General features: G+C 46.3%; 1 protein-coding gene across 1 annotated transcript; it reads right to left on the reverse strand.

Moving 5' to 3' along the window:
• Window positions 1-411: 411 nt before the first annotated feature.
• Window positions 412-8,792, reverse strand: FAM222B (family with sequence similarity 222 member B; the record flags this gene model as incomplete). Its single annotated transcript, XM_084236818.1, has 2 exons — window positions 412-2,018; window positions 8,711-8,792. 2 exons carry the CDS (start codon window positions 8,790-8,792, stop codon window positions 412-414), a joined length of 1,689 nt encoding a protein of 562 aa, XP_084092944.1.
• Between the last annotated feature and the right edge of the window lie 7,660 nt (window positions 8,793-16,452).

Below are 16,452 nucleotides of genomic sequence, written 5' to 3' on the forward strand. Positions count from 1 at the left end.
AGAGGCCTAAGCCAGGCGGTGGGCACCTACAGCCACCTCACCTAGGGCCTTCCTTTAGCCCACACCTTAGTCCTAAAGGAAGCAGGCAGAGATGCCAGACAGACAGGGGGCTGGTGAAAAATGGCCACGGTGGAGGGACTGACAGAGAAGCAGGCAGCAGAATGAAAAGCCTGACATTGGGGCTAGGTCCCAACATAGACCCCAAAGTTGCTGGGGCTGGTGGAGGGGAGGACGAGGGCACAGAGGACATCCTTCTGTCTTCAATTAGATCCCACCAAATCCCTTTCTTAGACATCTAAGAATGATCACATTGGAGCAGTGAAACTTTGAAACTATCCAATTCCTCAAAGTAAGACTAAACCTAGGAGGGTGATGTATGATGTAGCTTGCGGAGGGGGGCACCGGAGCTACCTATCTATACCCAGGGTGCTGAATATGAAGACTTCGACTATCTGTGGGATCAGGGGCTCGATTGCCAGGGGCTCGATGGGCCTTGCTCAGCATGGCCAGGCTCTGTTCACGGAAGCAGGCCTGCTGGAAATCCCCACTTAGGTAATCCACTGTTTGCATCAAGCTGTTTTGGCTGGCCACTGGACCGCCCCCGGTTCCTGCTCGGTAGTGGGCCCCAGCAGCCGCCGCACAGTCGAGGGGTGCACCTGTGGACTGCCCTCCGTGGAACGGCATGGCGAGGTCCTGAGACCCCGAGCTGTCGCTATTGGGAGTGGGCAGAATGTTGTTCCAGAGGGGCTGGAAGTAGTGACCATTGGGGTAGGCCAGTGGGGCTGCCAAGCCGTTGACTGGTGGGGATGGGGTTGGTTTCTCCAGGGGTGGTTTCAGATGGAAGGACTGTGCCAGGCAGAGTTCCTGCGGGTAGGCAGGGGCCTTGCCCACAAAGCCAGGCCCTGCCAACTCGCGTCCCACCGCATGCTTGCCTGTCAGGCCAGGGGCTGGCGTCCCACCAGCCTCACTGCACATCTGTTGTAGGTGGGCCAGCTGGTGCTGGTTCCAGGCGACTGGTTTGAGGTCGCTAGGGTAGCCAGTGGGGGCTCGAGAGATGCCTGTGGGCAGGTTGACAGGCCCAGCAGCAGGCAAAGCGGCTGTGGCCGCATGGGTGTGCTCCATGGGATTGACCACACAAGAAGGCATTGGTGTGGGGACGCTGTGGGTCGACACCCGGGTGCTTGCATTGATGAGCAGACTGCGACTAATGGGGCTGGGGTTGGCGATCTGGCCCTCACACACTGAGGTAGTGCTGATGCCTGCCCTCGTCTGGCAAAACTGGTTGATCTGGTGCACGATGCTGCTCAGGTCCGGGGGCTGGCTGTGCTGCAGGGTGGCCGCCATTGAAAGGGGGATAGTTGAGGTAGACACGGTCACATTCGGGGGGGCATCTGAGTCTGGCATCTTCCGGCCTCCGTGCAGCAAGGGATTGGGCGGGTGCTGGAGACCCTGGTGAGACAGGGCCTGAGGATGGACCAAGCCCTGGGTTTGGGCTATCGGCTGAGGGTGGCCCAGGCCCTGAGACTGCTGGAGGCTCTGAGGGTGGGACAGTGCCTGGGGTGGCGGGATACCCTGAGGGTGCTGCAGCGTCTGGGGAGGGGCATGGGCCAGGGTCTGTGCATGCTGCAGGGCCTGCTGGCGGGCCAGAGCCTGGGCCTGGGGATGGGTTAAAGTGCTGGGTGCCACAGTAGCATAGGGTGCCACTGGGGGGTTCATGATGGCCTCAGGGAGCAACCGGGCTCGGGTGCCGTCAAAGTCCTTGAGTATGCTTTTGGCTGGCACTTTGACAATGGCAAGCAGGCCTGCCTTGGTGGCAGCCTGAGTCGGGTAGGGGCTGTAGCGCTGGGCTGATGTGTCGAGGCCGTTCACAGTACGACGAACGTGTTTCCGCTGGGGAACCTTCACACTGTTGGGGAAGATTTTTATAGTCAGTGGGTTGTTTGCGACCTTCTTAGCATACGCGTCCAATTCGGCTGGGGTGGGATAGTGAGCAGTTCTCATTTTCTGTGTAGTGTCCCCTAGAGAGAGAGAGAGAAGGGGAAGGAGAGCAAAGAAGGAGAGGGAGCTCATCAGTGCCAAGGCAACCAGCCCTTCTAGATTCCTCTTTTGAGGGCCTAGGCTAGTGCAGGGGTTGGGGGAGTAACTCGGTTGTCACTCCTAGTCTTCACTTTAGACCTAGCCTCGGCCCCCAAATAACAAGCACTACTAACATTTAGTGGGTGCTTGTAATGGGCCAGACCTTGTGCTAAGCACAATCTCAGTGAATCCTCCTTCAGGAGGCAGGTACTATTGTGATTCCCACTTTGCGGAATGAGGTCCCTAAAGATCAAACAGCAGGGCAACTTTCCAAGCCCTGTATCTATAAGAGCTGAGCTCAGTCAATTCTCAGAGATAATCAAGAGCTCTTCTTCCTCTGCATGGAACAGTTTCTCCAAGTTTCTATCAGATCGTGTTGGCCTGGGGGTTGAGGGATCTAAGCAGAAGTGCTTGTCATGGCCCTCTGGTAAAGAGGGTACCCAGAGTTGACCACTCTGCAGTCTGCAGGGGCAGTGACACTTTCTATTTTGCCTTGGCAGCTGGGGCACCATGCCTATTGGGTGGGCACCCTGGCACAGTAGACAAGGTGCTTTTTTTTCAGGAGCACAGGATTAAGATGCTAATATCACTCCCCATGTCACAAGTTCACTTTTATTTATCGCTTACTTTATGCCTGACTGGGTGAAGATCAAAAGGCTTTATTTATTGCCATGTGAGGGTGACAATAATGACAGGGCAGCAGGGAGGGAATTAAGAAGAAAGGATTCAGAGAATCTTTAAGTCCCCGAGAGCCAAAAATAGTCTGTATTTGGCCCTTGTCAGCTGTCAACTTTCCGAAATGAAAGAGGAAAAACCTGTCTTCCTTTGGAGACTACGGAAATACCCACTCAATGTGCCTCATTAATGTTAACAGTTTCTTTGTTCCCATCTCCAGTTGCCTCCCATCAGGGGGCTCCAGCGGATGTCGCGTTTCCAGTCAAAGAGGAAAAGGTTCAGAGAACAAGAGCTCTTTAAGGATGCCAGGCTCCTGAAAGGGGTCTCTGCTCTGTTTTCCCTTTCTCTGAGGAAGGCTCTCCCCTAAGTATACACAGAAGGTGCTTAATAAAGGCTTGCTGACTAAGTACACATGAACTTCCCAAAGCAGAAGGAAAGGGGCTTGGTTCGGAGCCCAGGCTCAGCTAGCAGACTCCCTCCCTACTTCCTCCCTGTGCAGAAGGCAGCCGGGACAGACCAAGGACTAATCTGAACTGAATGCCAGGCTTGTGGCCTCAGCTGGCTTGGCCCAAAGGGGACCCCATTCAAAGTCATGTCACTGGGCATCAACTGGAACAGAAGTGGCCTAATGAGTGTACTAGAAGGAAAAGGGCACAGCTGCCTTCATTTTGCTGTTTAGCTGGCATCAACTCCTTAGAGACAGCTACTCTTGGAAGCAGTAATGAAAGCTCAAGTCAGGAGGGGCAGCGAGATTGGTCCCACGCTCAACATAGAGCTTAGCTAGAGAAAAAAAGGAAAGGGGTTTGTGGTTTCAAATACTGGTACAGTGCCTTGAACTTCGTAGGGCTCCATCATATTTAAGGATCTGCTTCATTTACTGAGTATAGAACAGATGCTCCACCCATATATGAAATGTTTATAAGATGCCTGATTCCAGGAAGATACTGAAAGGATAAAATCTATATAAAGTGGGGTAATCTTCTGACCTTTTTTCTTTTTAAGATTTATTTATTTATGCATACGAGAACTGGGGTGTAAGTCAGAGATGTGGGGAGTGAGAGGATTCACCAGAGAGTGGGGAGCAGAACAGGCAGATTTACTGAAACACAATGCTGAGGGGAGCAGTGGGCAAAGTCGGAGAGGTCTGCTGAGCCATGTGGGTTGCTCCCTGCTAGCCCGGGGGATAGAACTCATGCTGCAGTGGCTGGCAATAGCTTGATAGCGCTGTCTTTAACCCCTGTGCCACCAGAGAGGCCCCAACCTTTTTTTTTTTAAAAAAGATTTATTTATTTATGCATACAAGAACTGGGGTATAGGCCAGAAGTGCAGGGGTGTGTGTGTGTGTGTGTGTGTGTGTGTGTGAGAGAGAGAGAGAGAGAGAGAGAGAGAGAGAGAGAGAGAGAGAGAGAGAAGATTCACTAGAGACAGAGTGGGGAGAACAGGTGAGACAGTGGGCAAGACAGGAGAGGTCTGCTGAGCCATGTGGGTAGCTACCCGGCCAGGGATCGAACTCATGCTGCAGTGGCTGCTGATAGCTTCATAGTGCTGAGACTTAACCCCTTGCACCACCAGGAAAGCCCCATTTTCTGACCCTTTTTACATTCTCCTAAACAAGGAAAAAACACAAGCAAATCCTGGGATCACTGAGAAACAGTCCCTAAACTCAAAGCACTAGAATTCCTGCTAGAAGTTGCTCTGGTCAGTCACTGTACTTAGGTGTATGTGATTGGTCAAAATCATGTTAACGCTCCTAACATAGGCCAGCGCCTTGCCTAGAACAGATTAGTAGTGAATACTCGGTATCTACTCAGTATAGGTACCAAGTCCAAAGCTATTGGTTTTAGTTCAGATAGGAAATCAGGTCTGACCCTGGGATTTCCCCCATACTGGTGGGCTTCTCTACTTGAAGGCCAAACAAGAACAATAAAGTGGTATGCTGAGTAACAAGTTTCTTTGTTCCAAGTCAACACCAACTATCACATTGGTTTTTCTTCCAAAGCAAGAGTAGTAGCTTGGCCTCATTCTGGATTATGGAAGGGACACTCCACCGACACTGACATGAGGGCAGTCAAAGGAATCATAATCAAAGGGAGGTGACAGTGGACACAAGGCTACAGTATATTTGTTAAGGAAGAATCCCAAGGATGAGATGAGTATACCAGACAAAAGATCACATTCTGGGAATCTAACACCACCCACCTCACATACCAGAGTTAAGTCCAACCCTTAAAAAACAGCTATGTTTTTCTCACACTTTCATACCTCAATCCCTTATTTCTGAGTTTATCCAGTGAGCGGGCCAATTCACCATTTCCAGGCCCTTCCACTAGGGGGCAGATAGTTATACAAAGAAGCAGTAAAAGAAGTTAATTTTTTTTTTTTTTTGAACAGGCATAATTTACTTTCTTTTCTGGTATAAAAATTATGTGGTGGCCATGGCTGAAGCCTAGGCTCTCTGCACAGAGACTGTTTTTTGGGTCTTCACCAGGTGGTCAGTGACCTGGCAGGGAAACTTGGTGAACATGGCCTAAAAGAGGGTAATTTTGACACTTGTCCCAGGCCCTGAGACTCTATCATGAAGCAAGTCAAAATTATTATGTGAAAGATGGTTTGAAGACCAAGGATGTTTGGTAATTTCAGTCACTCACCCAGAAATATTCACTACTATATACCTGACAACGAACTAGGGAAATAGGAACAGAAGGCTTGGGGCTAATGAAGAAAAAAATATTCAAAAATACATTTTCTGGGGGATTGTGAGATGAAGGGTCAGAGGAAAATTGATTTTGCAAGTACAGAGTTCCAAAATAACTGAGGATGATGTCTCAAAACAAGTGACGCTGGAATATACAATCTACAAATCTGGCTTCAGAAGGGGACCCACCTAACGTCACCTGTGGATGCGCAGGACCCACCCAAAGCCAAGATGCTCTCTAGTCCAGGCTGCCTTGTGGCGAATGATATACCAAGAAGCTGCACAACTATCTCCTGACTTCCCCTCCTTCCTCTTAAAATATAGAGCAAATTAAGCTATAAACATCTCTGCACTCTTCTCATGCCTACCAGATAACAAGCTTTGCACTTCCAGTAACCTGTAAGACACCTCTGAGGATGACCCCTTAGTAGGTAAAGGCTGAATAGCAGTCACAAAACTGGTTTTAAGGTCTATATTGGCCTGGGCCCTCCCAAAGGAAACTGCTTATACTCCACCTCACCTCAACTATAAATTATGACAATACCTATGAGTCACGTGACAGTATTTTTTCCTTCCTTATCACATTCTGGAAGAGCAGAAAAGCAAGCAAGCTTAAAAACATAAGTGGGTAGTTTCTCCTCCAAAAAGGTTGGGTGTAGTTAAGAATGGCAGTAAGAGTGGAAGGGATTCAAATATAGCGTCCCCCAAACAGACAGGAGGGTCTGAAACTAGGGAAGACAAATTCTTTTTTTTTTTTTTGATTGATTGATTTATGCATACAAGAAGTTGGGTACAGGCCAGAGGTGTAGGGGAGTGACAGGATTCACCAGAGACAGAGTGAGGAACAGAACAGGCAAATTGACTGAAATACACTGTTGAGCGAAGCAGCGGGTGAGTGAGAAGAGGTCTGCTACGCCATGTGGGTCACCCCCCTGGCCGGGGATCAAACCTGTGCTGCAGTGGCTACAGAGAGCTTCAGAGGTTGCATCTTAAACCCCTTGTGCCACCAGGGAGGCCCCAGATTCTAATTCTTGAACACAGATTTGAGACAGTGGTAGCAGAGGATACTTGGGGGCTGCTTTGGGGAGAAAGGAGTGGAGACCCAAAGTCAGAAGCCAAGATAAAGCTGTGAAAAATTTCCCTTTCCTCTGCCCTTGAGAGTCCATCTTAGGTAAAGCTGTCAGCTTATGTTAAGGAGACTGTGTTAGAAAAAAGTGAGCTGCTTTATGTCAGCTTATTGTATGCTTCCAAGTATACTTCCTCTTGAGTATACTCAGAAGCTTACAGTAACCTGGAAGTCCAGAACCAGTCAGAATGCAGTTAGCGTGTAGATTTGGGTGGCTAGGGAGCACATACAACTTCACCAAGCCACCACCATTTATTAAGGGAAAGGCTGTGGAGAAAGCTGATATACCCAGCTTGCCTATTTGCACCAAGCAGCTACAGAAAGATTGCTGTCAGCTTTATCATTATGCAAGTTGGAATCACTGGCCAAATTTAGAACTAGTCATCTCTGAGTCTTACTCTCATTCAAAGAAAGCCAAGAGGTTAGACCATTTTTAGTTTCTGAAGAAATGTGAAAGAACAGGGGTCAGCAGACTACAGCCTGTGGGACAAAATTCAGCTGCTGGGTTTTTGTGAAAAGTTTTACTGGAACACAGCTACACTCCCATGTTTACTTATGGCCTAATCTCTCTTTGTCCAACTACAGCAGAGCTGAGTCAATGTAACAGACCATATGGCTAAAAAAGCTTAAAATATTTGCCATCTGGGGCCTCCCTGGTGGCCTAGGGGTTAAGTCTCTGCGCTATCACTGCCATAGACTGAGTTCCAACCCAGGCCAAGGAGCTAACCCACACACGGTGCAACAGACCTTTCCTGCCTCGCCCACTGCTCCCCTCAGCAGTGTATTTCAGTCAATCTACCTGTTCTGCTCCCCACCCTGTCTCTGGTGAATCCTCTCACCCCCTGCACCTCTGGCCTACACCCCTGTTCTTTTACAAAATAAATAAATAAATATTTGCTATCTGGCACTTTACAGAAAAGTTTGTCAACCCCTGTCTCAAAGGTTTTGGGCAAGGTGCTAAAGCACCACTTCTATTGAGGGGTAAGCTTACATGCCTCATTGAATTCCCCTTTTTGCTCTGAAGGGAAGATCTATTCCAAATTTAGTACTATTCTTACATGTGAAGATGTGTATATGGTAATGAGCCAACAACCAGATCTTTTCCTTACACAAGATGTAGTACAGGGACAGAAGGTAGGAATTTGGGAAAACATGAAGCATAAAGTCTCAGTTCCAGCAGTTGACGACAGGGATCTATCCATTCTCAAAAGCTCAATCTTGGGCATCCCCTGGTGGCACAGCAGTTGAGTGCTGGGCTGCGAAGCTGTCCGCAGCCTCTGAAGCGCCAGTTCAATACCCGGCCACCAGCGAGGGTCCTACGCGGCGCAGATGACCTCTCCCTGTCTCGCCTGCTGCTCCCCTCAGCAGTGTATTTTGTTGGTCTGCCTGTTCTGTTCCCTGCTCTGGTGAATTCTCTCACCCTCCCACGGTTCTGACTGTACCTAGTGCTTGTATGTATGTATGTATGTATGTATGTATGTATGTATGTATGTATAAATAAATAAATAAATAAATAAATCTATCTATCTTTAAAAAAAAAAAAAAGCTCGCTCTTGTGGAAAATATATTAATGGGAATATACCCAGAGGCTGAGAAGGCTAGCTCTCCATCCATTTTGGAGGCGGAAGCTTCTTTACTGTCTATGAACTCAAGTCACTGGCTTAGAAGGCAGACAGCAAAGCCAAAGGGAACTGTCTGTTTCCATGGTAGAGAGTGCTCAGAGAGTTCAAAACAACAAAACAGTGTAAATAGTTTGTTTGAGATACAGTATGTAATCTAGACTGAGTTTTCATTCAATTCCTCATGGGGCTTCAAACACACACTTTTCAAAAGGATATGTATATCCTGTAAAGCTCTTTATAGCTTTGTTACCGTCAGTAACAATTAAAACTGTTGCTGTCAGTAACAATTAAAATTAAGATGATACACTCTGGGGAATTCTACAATTTAAGAGGATCTCTCTGATTACAAGATCCCATTGCTAGCAGGTTTTGCAGTTGCTTTCTTGCTGTACTGAAAAATATCTTAGAAGTACCAAAGCTCACAGTCAATGTACCCCAGACCTGCCTCTGGAGTAGCCCAAAAGTAGGTATGAAATAAGAGATAGATCACCCTTCCCTGGGATTCAGATTACTTACATTTCTGAAGTCCAGTGTTCATCTGCGTGTGAGAAAGAAGCTGAAAGGACAGGTCACCTGGCCCTGGCAGACAGGCTAGCATGGCAGACCGGCATCAACACAACATGGGGCAGTCACTCACACTGTAATGAACCAAGGAAAGGAAAAAAATAAAGGTCATGGAACACAAGACAACTCACTCCATCAAGGAAGATACCAGGCACTTCAGATTATGAAAAATATAGGTGCAGGGCCTCCCCTGGTGGCGCAGGCAGTTGAGCACCGCACTGTGAAGCTGTCTGCAGCCTCTGCAGCATGGGTTCGATCCCAGTCAGCGAGGGTCCCACATGGCGCAGCAGACCTCTCCTGTCTCGCCTGCTGCCCCCCCTCAGCAGTGTATTTCATCAGTCTGCCTGTTCTGTTCCCTGCTCTGTCTCTGGTGGATCCTCTCACCCTCCCGCGCATCTGGCCTGTACCCCGGTTCTTGTATAAATAAATAAATCTTTAAAAAAAAAAAGATAAAGAAAAATATAGGTGCATCCGCAAAGTTTTTAATGCTCCAACTAAGAAAGGCACTCATCTGGCATTTGTGCTTCCTGCAGATGACCTCTCCCTACTGCTTCTGGGTGAGGCCAACGCTCCTGCCAGAGAAACGCAATGCTGGCTCTCATATCTGCTCCAGCTAAGGCAGAAGCAGAAAGGCTAGAGCACGTTCTAACTGAGGTAAAAGGAAAGATGATTTCTCTTTGAAAATAGAACAGTGTTCCTAAAGAGAGCTGGCCCTCACAGAGTCTGGCTCATTCTATATATTTACAGCCCTGGTTGGGGGTGGGGGCAGTCCAACAAGTACAAGAAGAACCGTACATGAATTGCAAAGACACCCAAGTCCAATTTGTGACCCAGTAATCTGAACTTTTACAAGGAAGAAGGAACAAAGCAAAGGTGGCACAATTAATCACTATTAAAGCAAATTCTGCCTGTAAGTCTCTGGGACTCACCTTTCCTATTGCCTATCACACAATTAGAACTCCTGCCCCCCCCCCCCAAGGGAAAAATATACTGTACTGCTCCCAGAGCAAATCAAGAAGGCAGTGGGCTACTGCAGCTCTCTTTGAGCAGGCAATTCTGCCTGACATTACGGCAAGGTGCCATGGTTTCATCAGTGATGTTTACCAACAAGACATGTATAGCCCAAGCAAGCTGACATTGATGTAACCTTCTGGAGGGAAGAAAACCATTGTCAACAATGCAGTTTCTTGTGTACCAAGGACCAAGCTTTTCTCAAACAAGAATGATGTAGTAAAATATATAAAATTTTTTCACCATACTGCAAAAGCCAGAAATCACCATTCTGCATAAATCAACAGAATGCTTTTGATCACAGCAAAAGAATAAGGAAAAAGCTCAAATGTTAAAGACCACAAAACCTCTTTATTTCTCTTAGAGGGCCCTCTCAGGTATGTGAAACTACCTTGTCAAGATGAGTATCAGGGAGCTAACTCCAGCTTGCAAGGCCAGGTAGCTGAAAAGATACTTTGTAAAAGAGGCTGCTCAAACTGTGTCTAAGACAGCAACTACAGAAAGAAAGAAGATTGAATGCCTCAATGAGAACAGAGCTGCCCAAGAGGCCTGGCACAGATTCAGTCCTTTTAGTTCTCTGGTGGGTGGGATAACAGAATGGACACAGTGTGCCAACTGCAGTGCCTCAAGAAATAAAAAGTCTTCTGTTGGGGTCAAATGGCTGAGATACGATTGCTCGATTGCTCACAACCGGTGTCCCTGTAAGTGTTGATCTCTGTTCTATAACCTCTCCCTTAGGGCTGAGAGCAAACTCCAAGGGAAGAATGGGAATTAACAAATACTGGAGCCTAATATGAAGTTGCCTATATGAGGGCATTTAGCAATGTTTTCTTAATTAGGTCTTCTAGCCTTTCTTGGAGATAGGTAATAATTTCATTTGTCATCTCATCATCTCTACCCTGAATTATAACAACAGTTTTCTAAATGGTCCCTCTGTCTCTCCTTTGTCCCTATCACACAATCTATTTATTCACCACACAGCAGCCAGAGTAATTTTTTTAAGTTGGGAGTTGTATCAGCTCAAAAATCTGCAATGACTTACTATTTCACTTGGAATAAAATACAAAACCTTAACATGCCCTGTAGGTCTTCTGTGATCTGTTAGTATTATCTCTCTGACCTCACCTTCTAACCTCCCCTGCCCTTCTAGCTGACTCTATTTCCAGTCACAATGGCTTCCTTGCAGCTCCTTCAATGAGCAAAGCACATTCCCACCTCAGGGCCTTTACTCCATGTGGACCGCTGAGATGCTGTGGTGACAGCTATACAAAGAACACAGTCACTCCGCAGTCTTGCAGAAACCTCTTGCAGAAACCCTCCCTTTGCGCTTACGGGAAGTAACCAGTCTATGAATGGTCACTTTAATCTCTGATAAACCTATTACACCTTGATATCTGCAACAAAGAAGAGGGGGGTGGGAGTGGGGCTTGAGTGCTAAGCATGGATTATTAACAAACTGCCGCTCAAACCAGACTACGAATTTCAATAGGAAGAACAGAAGAGAATCAAACCAGTTAAGCTGTGGTGGCAAAGAGACATTAATGGATTTATTCACAGTGTACAAAAGAACAAAAATAAAGGTGACTTCTGTAGAGATTCCAAAAAGTCAGTTTTTAGTTTGTGCTGGAATGGGCAACAGAGATACATGGGGTCCTCCATGATTATGTCCCCAATAATAACTACTCAGCAAGTCTTAAATACTCACTGGCATCATCTGGGCTGCTAAGAGCACAGCCTCTTAATTTGTGACCCTTTCTTTAAGAGTTGAGGGATCCCATCTGCCTTCCTTTCTAAAAGACTGCCTCCAGTAACAAGGACCATTTCGAGTCCTTTTATCAGTTTCACTGAAGTCAAGAATCAGATTCTGTTAGCATAGTGATGGCATGGAATGGACTTGGACTATCCCAAGGTCACAGGGGTTGTGATGAAAAAAGAAGGAAGCAACTACCCTCCACAACCCATTCTAGAAAGCAGAGATGCACAGTAGAAAGCACTCCAGACTCAGGCCTGGCAGCTGAGCATAGATAGGCCTTTTATTTAAAAATTTCCAAACCACCCACACATTTTGATCACCATCTGGCTTTTTCTTAAACATAAATTCCAATATAATTCATAGCTGATATTTTCAGAAGCACAATTACACTCAGAAATCAACACTAGTACTACTTTCTGAAAGGGCTGACTTCTGAACAGAACCAAGGAACCTGGAGCTCAGGCCAAGTGAGCTGCAGTCATCACAGAAAAAGAAAGAAAAAAAAAAAAAATCTCCTTGGCAGAGCCTCTCTGTGAGCTCTCAGCCAGCTTTCCTACCACCAGTTGGTTTGCTCCCTAAGAAAGGGGACTACAGTATCATAGTAGTCACAGAACTAAGGTGTTCAATGCTGCTGGGGCATTCTCACAAGTGCTAGCATTTCCCAGACTACCTCTAATTAGGGAACAAAACCCTTGTCTCTAGTGGGAAAATTCAGAAGTACCTTCATCTGTGTGTGGGGGTGGGGGGAGCAGGGGAGCCTCTAAGACTGACAGGGGCTTTATTAGAGTTGTGATGTCACACTCTGCTGTCCTGGATGGCATAGGTAAAAGAACTATCTCTGCCTTAGGGAAGATTTGCACCAGTAAGACCTCAGATGTGTTTGGGCTGCTTGTCTCTGCTTATGCTTAAGGCCACCGAAAAGGAAAAAGGAAAAGAGGAAGACTCCTTTTGGTGGGAAAAAGAGAGGGAGGGAAGTGCAAGCAAAGGAATTTTTTCTTGGAGGGCGGGGGTGGGATAATGTGATCCAAGCAGAGTCTCACCACCCACAATCTAGTAGTACCTTCCAGTACTTGGCCAGTTTCTCTCCTGCTCTGTTCTCCTTTCCTGGTCTTCAACCCCCTACCTTCAAAAAAGAAAACATTTGGGTCTCCCCTGGTGGCGCAGGAGGTTGAGCGCAGTGCTGTGAAGCTGTCCAGTGTGGTGAAGCTGTCCGCAGCCTCAACATCACTGGTTTGATCCCAGCTGGCCGGCTGGCGAGGGTCCCACATGGCATGGCAGACCATTCCTGTGTCACCCACGGCTCCCCTCAGCAGTGTATTTCATCAGTCTGCCTGTTCTGGTCCCTGCTCTATCTCTGGTGAGTCCTCTCACCCTCTCGCACATCTGGCCTGTACCCCAGTTCTTGTATAAATAAATAGATAGATAGATAGATAGATAGATAGATAGATAGATAGATAGAAAGATAGATAAATCTTAAAAAAAAAAAAAAAAGGAGAAAACATTCAACCCACCCCCACCCAAAAAAAGACTGACTAGTTCAATTTCAGATTCATGCTCTGGTTGAAAAAAAGTATTATTTTTAAAGATTTATTTATTTATTTTTGCATAGAAGAACTGGGGTATAGGCCAGAGGTGCTGGGGGTGTTTGTGGGGGGAGGGGGGATTCACCAGAGACAGAGTGGGGAACAGAACAGGCAGATCTACTTAAATACACTGCTGAGGGGAGCAGTGGGTGAGACAGGAGAGGTCTGCTGCACCCTGTAGGTTAGCTCACCAAGGAGGGCCTTCCCAGTGGTAGTACTGAAGCTTAATCCCTAGGCCACCAGGGAGGATTCTATGGTTCGAAATTTTAAATCTTCCATTTTATGGACTTCAATTAACAAGAGAAATTGAGAGCAATGTCATGTCTGACATGAGGTAGAGAAAATGTTATAACCCCTGTTATTTGACTCTATTTTCTAAAATACATTCAACAATGAAAACCCTGAGTATGTGCATCTATAAAGAATATGATTAACAGTGAGAAAATGCATTAATTACGAGTCATCATGATCTCTGATTAAGCCTTTTCATCCATGAACTAAAGGCCATTCTAAAGACTGCTTTTTGATAAGAGGGGGTGATATCCTATTGCTCCCTGTTCCTTTACCTTTGGGGTCCAACAAATTAGCTTAAAACCTAAGGGAAACACAAAATACTGCTCTGAGAAAAATAAACAGGGACAAAGATGATAGAAACTACATGTTTATCAGACTGCAAAATCAGTCAACTTTCTGGTCTGTTACAATGAGACAATCTATTCAACAGGTAAATTTGTCGGTCTAGATAACTATGAACCTTCAACTAAATTTTATTTCCTTTTTTTTTAATTTTTTTTTTTAAATAGAGGCATGTTTTATTTATTTATTTGTTTGTTTGTTTTGTTTATACATGCACTGGATATAGTCAGAAGCGCGGGAGGGTGAGAGAATTCACCAGAGCCAGAGCGGGGAGCAGAGCAGGCAGAAGGACCGAAGTACACTGCTGAGGGGAGCAGCGGGCGGCAGGAGAGGTCTGCGCGCCATGTGGGACCCTCCTCCGGTGGCCGGGGAGCAGCCGGGATCGAACCGGCGCCACAGAGGCCGCGGGCAGCTTCGCAACCCAGCGCTCAACCGCTGCGCCACCAGGGAGGCCCTAAATTTTATTTCTCACTATTTACCCAACCTGAATAAAGTTCAGTCATTGCATAAAAGCATCTTTCTTCTCTTTAATCCAGCGGAGAACAAAAAGTCACTTGCAATTGTAACCTCACAACTCTAGACTGGGAGAAAGAGCAGGAGATAAGAGATGATGTTCACTCCGGATTGACTTTGTTGAAAGCCCAGAACCATCTATGCTGTAAATACTTTCTCTGCCAGTGCTTTCTTTAGCAAAGACAGTTTTTCCCAAACCTTCCCTCCACCTGGACAATCTAACCTTTCAAGTTGGGTGTGAACTTCCTAAGACTAGAGTCTGTCTTTTATTTATCCTTCCAAGTTACAGAGTCAAGAACAAGATTATTCACAATAGATATTCAATAAATATTACTTGTTTGCATTTCTGAAGAATAGAGACTTTAATCCCAGGCTCTGGAACTTATGTCCTTGAAAAAGGGCTAACACAGGTGCCCAAAAATGCTTGTGCACGTTAAGTGTACAGGTATCTTCACTTTAAGAGTGAGAAGACAGAGATTTTCTTTCTCACTTTTTATTTAATATTTAATTTCTATATGTGTAGAAGAACTGAGGTATAAGCCAGAGGTGCGGGGTAAGAAGATTCACCAGAGACAGAATGGGGAGTGGAGCAGGCAGATCTACTGAAATACACCATTGAGGGGAACAGCGGCAAGACAGGAGAGGTCTGCTGTGCCACATGGGTAAGCTCCCTGGCTGGGCATCGAAGTCAGGCCACAGTGGCTGGCAATAGCTTGACAGCGCTGAGACCTTACCCCTGCACCATCAGGGAGGCCCTATTTATTTTTTTCTTATATCATTGTAGTACCCATAGTTCTGCCACCACTGTATCACCCATAAACCATCACCATATTCCTTTGTGTTCACCACTCCTGTTTTGCCCCCCTACCCTGCTCCCAGAGGAGATTTAAAAAATGACTGGGTGCTTAAAAAAAAGAAGTCTAGATACTTTTGCACTGTATTGAAAGTATCATTTGATTTCTGTACTTTAATCCTCATTAAGCAGAATCAGTGCTTCTAAAAATGTAAAAATGTAGACTGTGTTTGCTGTATGAAGCTAAACAGAACTTGAAATTTTTCATTACGGTATGTGACAGATTTGTGTTTGCAAAGTACTATCAGGATAGATCACTCTAACTTAAGAAGCTGAACCATCTTCCATCTTAAGTAGATAAGCTGACCTCTGTATTTAACCACATTTATAATCAAAAGCAGAGCTATCAGACTGGGCAGTTTTACTCCTTAGTACCCAGGACTGTACCCAGCAAGACAGTGAGAACAAGAAACAAGAAGAAACTGCTTCCTTTAGATGAAGCACAGATATTAGATCTTTACCACCTTTTGTGATACCCTTTGTAAACTAGCAGTGAATCAGAAAGTTTCAAATTATCCAGATTAATTAAAATTTAACAAATGTGCTAGAATTTTTTAAAAATTTATTTATGCATACAAGAGCTGGGGTACAGGCCAGAGGTGTGTGTGTGTGGGGAGCGGTGAGAGGACCCACCAGAGACAGAGTAGGGAACAGAACAGGCAGACTGACTGAAATACACTGCTGAGGGGAGCAGCAGGTGAGTAAGGAGGGGTCCGCTGCGACATGTAGGTAGCTCCCTGGCCAACGGGGGGATCAAATTCGTGCTGCAGTGGCTGCTGACAGCTTCATAGGCTGTGTCTTAACCCCTTGCGCCACCAGGGAGGCCCCCCATGTGCTAGAATTATTTATGTCCAATTTTTAATCTCCAAAGTACTCACTCCACATGAGTCTATGAAAAGCTGCCGGATGACAAAGCGCTGATCTCACATCCAAATGGGGAAACTGAGGGAAGAGAGTGCAACTGTTTAAACAGAAAATCTTGGGCTTTTCCGGTGGCGCAGCGGATGGGCGCCGGGTTGCGAAGCTGCCCACAGCCTCTGCGGCACTGGTTCGATCCCCGGCTGCTCCCCGGCCACCGGAGGAGGGTCCCACATGGCGCACAGACCTCTCCTGCCGCCCACCGCCCGCCGCTCCCCTCAGCAGTGTACTTGGGTCCTTCTGCCTGCTCTGCTCACCGCTCTGCCTCTGGTGCATTCTCTCACCCTCCCACGCTTCTGACTGTACCCAGTGCTTGTATAAATATATAAATCTTTAAATAAATAAATAAATAAATAAATAAATGAATGAATGAATAAATAAATAGAAAGAAAGAAAATCTTGCAGAAAAGATATCAAAGTTATGTGC

The sequence above is a fragment of the Talpa europaea genome, assembly GCF_964194135.1.
Source record: "Talpa europaea genome assembly, chromosome: 7".
In the NCBI taxonomy this organism is placed as follows: domain Eukaryota; kingdom Metazoa; phylum Chordata; class Mammalia; order Eulipotyphla; family Talpidae; genus Talpa; species Talpa europaea.